The 10,474-nt window shown below is 34.4% G+C and overlaps 1 protein-coding gene and 1 pseudogene across 1 annotated transcript; one reads left to right on the forward strand and one right to left on the reverse strand.

Annotated features, from left to right (window-relative positions):
* Positions 1-2,751: 2,751 nt before the first annotated feature.
* On the forward strand, positions 2,752-9,041 carry LOC122005714 (guanosine nucleotide diphosphate dissociation inhibitor 2-like). Its single transcript, XM_042560852.1, has 13 exons — positions 2,752-2,941; positions 4,659-4,721; positions 5,049-5,132; positions 5,504-5,611; positions 5,721-5,893; positions 7,011-7,122; positions 7,222-7,302; positions 7,376-7,438; positions 7,585-7,686; positions 7,810-7,934; positions 8,030-8,240; positions 8,319-8,393; positions 8,724-9,041. The coding sequence occupies exons 1-13, from the start codon at positions 2,855-2,857 to the stop codon at positions 8,772-8,774; spliced, it is 1,335 nt and encodes a 444-aa protein (XP_042416786.1). The 5' UTR covers positions 2,752-2,854; the 3' UTR covers positions 8,775-9,041.
* Positions 9,042-9,228: 187 nt separating this feature from the next.
* Positions 9,229-9,396, reverse strand: LOC122007445 (annotated as a pseudogene).
* Between the last annotated feature and the right edge of the window lie 1,078 nt (positions 9,397-10,474).

A 10,474-nucleotide genomic window follows, 5' to 3' on the forward strand; every position in this document is an offset into this window, starting at 1 on the left:
TTATACAACATGTAGCATGAAAACTTAACTAATCAACATGTAATAGATCATGTATCATGAAGGAGCATAACAAACATGTTTTCCTTTCCAAAAACTTATCATGGCCGAACCCTAAGTCTCTTTTCAAAACATTTTAAGCATAGAAAACGTAGGAAGCTACTTGTACTGCAGGTGAGGGGGAATACTTACATCTCTCGCTTAATTCTCTAAGAGAAGTAACCTTGGTTGTGAAGCTTTTCCTAGAGAGAAAACCTTTTTGCTTGGTTCGGCAATGGTGAGGAAGAAGGAGCTTGGTTTCGGTGGAGAGGAAGAGGGAGGAGGAAGAGAAGAAAATGAAATTTTCTCTTTCCTTTTCTCCTTTTATTCCAAATGAAAGGAAGAAGGAAAAATGAATTTTTCCTTCTCTTTTCTTTTACTCATCCTAAATGAAGGGAGAAAGTAAAAAACTCTCTTTTCATTGTAAGAAGAAGAAGGAAACTTGAACTTCTCATTCTTAGTGAAGAGAACCTTCACTTTCCTTACCTTTAACCATAATTTCCCTCTTTTCATATCAGCACACCCCTACTGGGGCTACTGGTCCATATGGAACCACTTACTAAGAGGTCCAAGGTTCAATCCTTGGTTATGCCTCTTTTTGGTTCTTTTTATTTTATTATTTTAAAGAAGAATCCACATGAAACATATTTAATCATGCATAAATTCATGTAAAATTTCTAGGGATCCTATGAGTGTTACACATTCGACGTATGTATCCAAGGTATGTGATAATGTCTGTCGGAGCATCATGTAAACTGGTTGATAGATATCTTCTCTTCCTCTAAGTCATTTAAATTTTCTTGTAATATATCTCTAGGGAAACCATATTTGTCAATTTGCCTTAGTGGTTGTAAAAAAGAATTTATTAATTTATAATCTGAGGAAGATGGGACTTCTTCCAAGTTGTCAATGGATACTATTGAGTATATTGAGGATGTGTCAGAGACATTTGGTTATATTTCTACTAAATCCATGTTTGTACTATTTATTAGTTGAGCTTCTCTTGTATAAAGGTTTTTCTTTGTAAGACAAGATGAGAAAGATGTCCTGGCTTATGGCAGGCGAAACATGTAATGGTGTTTGCATACGTTTTCTTAGGTTTATATTTCCTTACATATTTATCTTGTTTAAGGAGGGCTTCCTTTCCTTACTTTTTTGAACAAAATATACTTTCTTTGGGTTTCCCTTGTGTCGTGGCTGTATAATATGCCTACGAGGCTGTTGTCATTTTCTTTTGTATTGTTTATGTTGATTGACTCCATATTATTGTAGAGTATAAATTTTACTACAAAAACCATAATGTTGGTTTTTAAGTTATTTTTGTATTTGTATGTATGGTATTTTTCTTTTAGTACTGCTATAATGTGTTGTATTTTTATCTCTATGTTATCATATTGTGGGGGTACTTTCATGTCTATCCATGCTTTATGGATTTCTTTTCCTAAATCATATGGTAATTTACTAAATAGTCTTTCTTCTAATTTAGGGTTGCAATAATTTCCAGAGATTGCTTTTAGAACCAAAAAGTCATTACAAAATGGTTTGATCTGATTCCAATTTAGAAGCTGTAATTACTCTAAGTCTCGCTTTACCTCTCGCTGTCTTAGGACTAAACCCATGTTAGCATCTTTGGTTGTTAGTAGGCGATGTATAGTATAACAAAAATTTAGGATATTATTTTTCTTGAGTTGCTATTCTAGTACTGTCTTCTATGAACTTTTATTTATATGTCTCCCATGCTGCTTTATTTATATCGCCTAAGTAATTTTCTCCTATATGTATCATAGCTTCTTCAGATTCAATTTCAAGTTCATATTTGACTTGATAGTCTTTTTGAACTGAAACAATTCATTATTCTAAATGTGTTATGTATTTGAAAATCATCACATTCTGTTATTAAAATATTTGAGAGTATAGAGTTTTCTTAATATATATATATATATATATATATATATATATATATATATATATATATATATATATATATATATATATATATATATATATAAGTGATCTAATAATATATCGATCTTTTTTTTTTGTCATTATTTAATTGGTTTATAACCCTATGTGAAAGGATTTAACACGGACTTTCTCACAAAGGCTGATCGAGACTAGATCTCTTGGTCATAAAAAAGTGGATCAAGGGATGATCCACTCCCAATTACGGTCAGATTGTAACTGCGATCCGGTTGTAATTAGTTGTGATCCTTTCTTGGATTCACCATCCCATCAGGTTATAGTTTGTGTCGGAGTGGGCGACCTGAGACTGCTGGAAGTGGGCAAGTGTCCAGGATGTCGGGCACTGAGCAAGGGGCAACCTCCGGTCACCCGGTCTAATACAAACTATAACCTAGTGGGAACGACAAATCCAGAGAGGAATCACAATCAATTGCGACCGGATCACAATTACAATCTGACCGTAATTGAGAGTGGTCCATCTCCTAATCTATTTTTTTATGGATTAGGAGATCCGCTCTCAGAAGGCTCCTCCGTGTTGGTAATGAGATAGGTTGACGGAGACGTTGAGAATGAACGTATCCGCCTTTTATCAATGTCCTCGGGATGATCAGATAAAAGCACAAACAATTAAGACGATTGCCCTAATAAATCAACTATTTTTGTAAAATATTAAAAAAAGGTAAATATCTATTTTGCCCCTGGGTTCTGTAGGATACATGCACTTTTCTGGACCGGATTTAAAGAATCGGTCCTGTTCCAACCGCGAAGGATCTCTTCTATCGTTGGCAACTCGCCGTCTCGTCGATCTTGATTCATCTCTCGGAGATAGATCACCCGCCCCACTCTTGTCATCGCCATGGATGAGGAATACGACGTAATCGTCCTTGGAACCGGACTCAAGGAATGCATTCTCAGCGGCCTCCTCTCCGTTGATCGCCTCAAGGTCTCCTTTCTGCCCCCTCCCTCCGATGTCATTGTCTTTCCAGGGATCGGTTGGATCTTGTGTTTATAATTATCGTTGCGCTAATTTGCTCGCTAGCGACCCGTTTATGTCATCAAAATTCTGCCTTGCATTTCCTGTTTTCGATCGTGGTTATCTTTGTACTTTTTGCACTCATGTTGCGTATTCGCTAATAAACAGTTGTCTTTCTTTTATTTTGAATGCATATACCTTGAAGATTGGATCTAGATGTTCTTATCGGGTACTTTCTGTTTGATCTGGAAGTCTTGTTTAAGAATGCCTTCGAGGGATATTGTTTGTCTTATGTTTGAAGAAAATATGTCCAGTGTTACCATAATTTGAAATTTAACTTTGCAAAATGGTTTTTTGATCGGACTAGATCCTGGTAGCAAAGGGCAAGGTTATTGTGATTTCGGCGCAGTGTTGTTCCTTCCTTTCTTAGTCATACTAACACTTGCATTCAACACAATTGCTTCCTGATTATTTCCTAAGGATTGGAAAGACGTTCAGTTAGTTCAGTATTGTCATTTTTCTATTTCTTTTGGAGCAATCAAAGAACATTTTTTCATATTTAATTCTAGCCTTTCTTGGCATAAATTGTTTACTATTCAATACTTTTGAGTTGTTATTGTTATTATATTCTGTTTTGACTTGAATTCTGATCTTCGACTCATTTTTTGGACATTTATATTGTCAAATTTTGCAAACCTTCATACTCTTTAATGAGTTCTCTATCATTTTTGGATGTGGCTTGAAAATGAAATATTTGGGTGGGTGTAACGAATGGGATGGGTTGGCATAGGGAAGTGTGTCTCTCTAAAATGCCAGCTTCTTTCATTCCTCTTAGTAGGTTTCTGCTTAGATGCAAATGCATGAGAATGTTACACTTAGATTTGTTGTGCTTTAAATAGGGATAATCTTTCGGGTATAACATTGAGATTTTTATTGTTTATTATGACATCTTAAAGGGAAGTTTGTTGATAACTTTGTTCTTGTTTTTAACAAATAAATGGGAATATACTACCCATTGACCACAATCTAGTTCTCTTAAGCAATAAGGCATGGTAGTCCATTCCACTAGGCATGGCCTAGGTGTTTTTTTTTTCCACACGTTATATCATATGTTAAACGATTTTGATTTTTTTTTCTCTTAATATCTATGGAAAAATAGAGGGAATTTTCCCTTGTGCAAATTTATTCTTTCCCAAACCTTTTGTTAGTTTTCATACACTTCGTGGCAGTTGTACCCGATTCAATGAGGTTATACTGAGATATATACTTATCATGTGGCATTTTCCCTTTTGGAATCATAAGTATCAAAGTTAATATATTGACATGTGTTTTAGTTCTTAAGAAATCTGAAATCAGATGACAAAAGAAGACCCTGAGTAAAAAACTTGATTATTCCTAGAGTGTTTTTTGTTTAACAAGTGCAATTATTTGATTCTTAAGAATTCCTAAGTCTGATGTTATGAAAAGAAACCTTTGGCATAAGTGATGGCTTTTTAATATTTCATTCAGATAATACAAATCGTAGCTTCTATTGATAGACTATTAGCGTATGTATATGGATTTTTCTTTTTAAGGAAAAATATGTGAAAACTCTACTCTATTATTTTCTTGTTAGTGATATTTTATTATTTTGCTAAAAACATTTTTATCATTTTGCTAAAAGAAATTCACTTATGTATTGTGTTAGGTTCTTCATATGGATAGGAATGATTACTATGGAGGAGAGTCAAGCTCACTCAATCTCATCCAAGTAAGAATTTGGAGTTGCTAAAAATAGGCATTTAGTCGAAACAACACTTAGAGATGCTTAAATATGGTGGAATTGTTTTTTTCTCAGCACTCATGCTTATTGGAAAGTATTAGTGAATAAGAAGTTACATGCCTCTCGTGCCTTACAATTCCCTGATAGATGAAAATGGCTTTCTTGCAGAGCAATAAAATTCTATATAAGAGATTCTATGTACTCTTTGTCATTTGATCATGCTTATTCTCAACTTAAGTTATAAGTCATGATGTAATAGATCATTAGACACCTATTATTTCCTTGTTCTTACCAAAATTTCATTTTCTTTTGCAGCTATGGAAAAGGTTCAGGGATAGTGATAAGCCTCCATCAAGTCTGGGTCCCAGTAGAGATTACAATGTTGACATGATTCCAAAGGTTCTCTTTGTTGTTTGTTTCCAATGCTTTGGTGTTATTGATAACTGTAGAGTTTAGTGCTGGCTTAAAAATTCATTTGTTTGGATATTACAGGGAAGTTCTGTGTTATTATGATGATAAATACATCACAATCGTTCAAATGTGTATTGATATGACCTCTTGATTTTCATCTCTTTTCATTTCTAGTAATTTCAAGGTCTCTAGTCCCATTAATTTGCATTTGAACAATCTGTAATATAATAAAAAAAAATGTTTGGCTATTTTTTTTAAACATAGAATGTTTTAGACTGTTTGATGAATTTCTCTTTACAAGTATCTCTCCAGAAATCTCAATCTTCTCATGCTAATTTGTGTTCTTTGTGGTTGATTAGTTTATGATGGCTAATGGTACTTTAGTACGCACACTGATACATACTGATGTTACAAAATATCTGTCTTTCAAAGCTGTAGATGGAAGCTACGTCTTTAATAAAGGAAAGGTATTGATAATCTTCCTTTATTTATTTTCAATAAGTTGCACTGTGTCAAATTTTTTGGTAGCTCAGAATGCTTAGGCCTAGTAATTTCTTCACCTGTCTATTGCAATAGGTTCACAAGGTTCCTGCCAATGATATGGAAGCACTAAAATCACCATTAATGGGCTTATTTGAAAAACGCCGAGCTCGGAAATTCTTCATCTATGTGCAAAACTATAATGAGAGTGATCCAAAAACACATGAAGGATTGAACCTGACAAGAGTAACAATGAAAGAACTGATCTCGTGGGTATCCATTCTTTTAGACTATTAGTTACATCCAAAAAATTCCTTGTAATTTTATCTGAGTATTGTGTAAAAACTAACACAAATTGCATAGCAAGCTAGAGTCTTTCTATCTTCTCTATTTAATAATAATATTAAGGATACTCAATAAAAAAATATCCTTGCTTAATGTAATTTAAGCATTTATTGGATGCGGATTCAGTAGTCTTCTATTCAGATATGCATCTTCTCATAAATAGATTTATGTTCGATGGTCACATGAATATTCTTTTTTACATGAGACTGGACAAGATTCTGATTCTGAAATCTTTAAACAACATTTTCTTCATCCAATATGTGTGTACATATTATAAGGAGGTTTAGGACCTTAAGGCAATCTTAAAATCTTTTTCTGAATACAACATACTTTCTTCTCAAAGTTCATATTAAAATGTTAGGTTGTCTTGGCAAGAAGGATCGTACTTGTCATAAATTTTTATGTACTAGTACATATGGTTTCTTATGAATGAAAATAAACTGAATTTTTGTGTCATAAACACATACCTTAGAAAGTAGCATAATGCTAATAACATCGATGACCAGTGCCAGTGGCAACTCTCCAATCAAAGTAGCAGCTTTTGGAGTAGCAAATAGTAAAGAAAGAATAGTGAAGGTGGGTTCTTGTACTATTACTAGGAGTACTGGGACTGTGCAGACAAATATAAAGTTCCTTCCCCACCAATAATGCTTGAGGGAAGAACTTGGAATTTCGTCTGCTATTTGACAGGATGCATGCAGCTGATCCAAGTGCTTGAGTTGAAGAGAGAAGCCGATATTTAAGAGATTCGGTCTCGTAGGAAGGTGGAATTTTAATGACTAGACTGTTTCCTGATCATTAGTGCTTTACTATTTTCAGAATATATTCATTTTAATACATAGGTCTGTCTTCCAATAAATTTAGGTCTGCTATCTTGATCATTATTTCTGCTGATTTAGAAATTATTGGTTCACTGGCTCTTTGTATCAGAGATGGCTTTCATGTTGGTGCCTTAACACCTTTATTTTTCCTGATTTTTATCATAACAATCTACCCAATCCGCTTGCTAAAAACTAACTCAAACTTCTCTATGCTATTCAGAAAATACGGTTTGGATGACAACACAGTTGATTTCATTGGCCATGCTTTGGCCCTTCATAGGGATGATCGTTATCTAAATGAACCTGCACTAGATACTGTGAAAAGGATGAAGGTAATTGCTTGCTGAATTGAACTTGTTATGGATTTCTCTATGTCAGATATTATTTCTTTCTCCATTAATTTCTGACAAATTTACATATATTTGTACTAGTTGTATGCTGAGTCTCTTCTGCGTTTTCAAGGAGGCTCACCCTACATATATCCTTTGTATGGTTTAGGAGAGCTACCCCAGGTTAGTCACAACTCTTTGGTTTTTTTTGTTTTAAGATTTTTCTATTAATCCTTAAATTTCTCTGAAATTACAGGCTTTTGCACGTCTTAGTGCTGTTTATGGTGGGACATATATGCTGAATAAACCTGAATGCAAGGTATAATTTTTGCTTCTCATTATTGTCATTGCTTTGAAGTAAATCCGTATAAAAAGTAGATGCCGTTATCTTCATTGCTATAGCATTTCATGCCTGGATTATTCTACTTCTTTTTTTTTTGTCATAGCTCAATGTACTGTTTTCAGGTTGAATTTGATTCCGAAGGGAAAGCTTGTGGTGTGACTTCAGAAGGAGAAACAGCTCGATGCAAGAAAGTTGTGTGTGATCCTTCCTACTTGCCAAATAAGGTAAATTTTCTTTAATTCAGGTTGAAAAACACTTGATTCCTTGTTGAGGTAAATCCATCATAATTGTAATCATGGAAAAAAGTTCAAATCATGCAACATTATAAGTGGGCTTTTGATTGACAGGTTCAGAAGGTGGGAAAGGTTGCAAGGGCTATTGCTATTATGAGCCATCCAATTCCAAATACCAATGAGTCCCATTCAGTGCAGGTTATATTGCCACAAAAACAACTTGGACGCAAGTCTGACATGTGAGTACCGATCTTTGTTAGATGCTCTCTTTTCTTTCAGGCCATTTTTGCTACTTCACGACTTATCATGATTGCCATTTCTTTTGGCTGGACAGGTATCTTTTTTGCTGTTCTTACTCGCACAACGTTGCCCCCAAAGGGAAGTATATTGCCTTTGTGTTGACAGAAGCTGAGACTGACAAGCCAGAGGTGGAACTAAAGCCTGGGATTGATCTTCTTGGACCAATAGATGAGATATTCTTCGAGACTTACGATAGATATGAACCTTCCAATGATCCATCAGTTGATAATTGCTTCATTTCAACTGTAAGTGGTTTTGACACAATTCCTCGTTCTGTGAGACATTCTTAATTCATGTTGGTTGACCAAGTCTATCAACTGTAGAGTTACGATCCAACCACCCACTTCGAATCTACTGTGATGGACGTGCTCACTATGTACACTGCAATCACTGGAAAGGTAATACTTTTAAAATGATGCTCATAAATTTTGATTTCCCCAATACACTCCCATGATGCTTGGCATACTAACCAGAGAACTTGTTCTTACCTTAGTTTTGCTATTTCTTCTAAATAAATTGCTTGTATAGGCAGCGAATCCTCTGTAATATAGACAAAGGTTGCATTCTAGTGATACACACGTCTGTGCAGATTGCTCATTATTGCATAGTTTCCTTTTCGATGCATAATCTTGTCTTAATCCACCCATCCAGTTTTTTGAAGTCTTTCATATGTTTCATTATTGTTCTATTGAACAAGTACTTAGAATCCTTTTTTCCTTCCTCTACAGACTCTCGATCTCAGCGTCGATTTAAGCGCTGCTAGTGCTGCTGAAGAATGAATAAAGTGCTATGCTACATTTTAGTCATGATCAGTTTTCATTATGGAGCCTTACTACTTGGCACTCAAGATCAATTTGAATTTTCTTCATGCAGCTCAAGTCAAGCAGCATTTTTGCTTTAGAACCTATAAATTTCTTTGAATAGTACAATCTGCTAAAAATTTCCAGGCATCTTATGAGTTGTCGTATTTCCTTTCTGTTTTTGGTCGTATGAGCTGTAGTTCTTGAGAACCTTTTTTTGGTGGAAGAAATGATTGATTGGACTAACCGAATGAGGCAAAAGTAATTAGTATTGACCTAGTTCTTCTAGCCGATCTCAATGAATTGAAACAAACATGATTTGATGATTATTATAATAAAACTATAGCAAGTTTTATATAGACTAGTCATCGTGCACACATGTTGTATGTGTAATATAATACATAAATATGCATAAATTAGTATCCTAGGCCCACAAGGGTACGTCAAACCTATGCAGTAGAGCGACGCTCAAGAATCCTAAGAGCAAGCTACTGTAATGAACTCTCCCTCATACAAAATTAATTTAATTTGTTATATCAGATATTAAATTGATAAGAACAAACACTACACTTGATCTTAGTCAAAAGACTAAGAAAGGTATACTTTCTAACGTCGAAGGTTCTCCACTCGCGGTGTTGTCAATCCTAAGATATGAGACTAAAGAGAATGCATATTTTTTTATATAAAAATAATTAAAGAAAATTACTAATAAGTCTTAAAATTATTTGTAGTGTGAAAAGAAAAATTAATATTAATAAAGGTTCATATTCTTCATAAGATAATATGAAGTAAATGATTTTTTCCCAAAAGGCTTACATTGAATATGGTATTTACCAAATGACGTATCGTAGTTCTGTTTATACCAAAAGGCGCACACAAAAAATGTAATTCCTTTTTTTACCCCTCTCGCCAACCTCCTCTTATCATTCAACATTTTCTAAGAATCCAAGCTACATTTTTAATTGAAAATCATTTTGTGGTTCAGATACACATGGTCTCACCCTCTCTTTCCCTCTATCCTTCTTCCTAGTCTTATAAACATGAAATGATCATGAACCTCCTTCGCTTGTCACACCTCCTCGTGCTGTTTCGCGGGATTGCAAAAGACTATTTAGGGTTTAGAGATATTGTCGTAAGAGTTTTAAGAGACAAGTTCAAAGGATAACAACGATCAAGAACCTCGGCGTTGAAGGATAAATTTTTAGCAAGGGTACAATTAGTAGAAGAAGAAAGATAAAGATTAAGTGATGTATGTATAAATTTATTACTGTAAAATAGGGTTGTCATGTATAAAAACAAACTATAGTTTTGTAGCAAAGGGTGATGACAAAAATTGTGTTTATGGTGTCATTGGATGTGTGGAGAAGAAATATTGAACAACACATGCAATATGATACTAAACTGCAATATGATTACTTAATCAGTTTGCAAGGTGCTCCACTGTGATGCTAAATTTCAGCTAGACCTTGCTCGTGCATATTAGGTTGATATGGTAGGTATTAGCACGTTGGGCCTAATATACGATCATATCAGGCCCACTTTCTTCCTTGATCAAAATTTAGATTTGATGTCATATCTACCTTTTTCTCGCTCAATCCTTCGTAGTGATTGAAAGTTTGCATAAATCTAATTACTCTAGGTCCATCAGTAGATTTTGACCAAAATCCACTGATAGACCT

The sequence above is a fragment of the Zingiber officinale genome, chromosome 7B, assembly GCF_018446385.1.
Source record: "Zingiber officinale cultivar Zhangliang chromosome 7B, Zo_v1.1, whole genome shotgun sequence".
Taxonomy (NCBI): domain Eukaryota; kingdom Viridiplantae; phylum Streptophyta; class Magnoliopsida; order Zingiberales; family Zingiberaceae; genus Zingiber; species Zingiber officinale.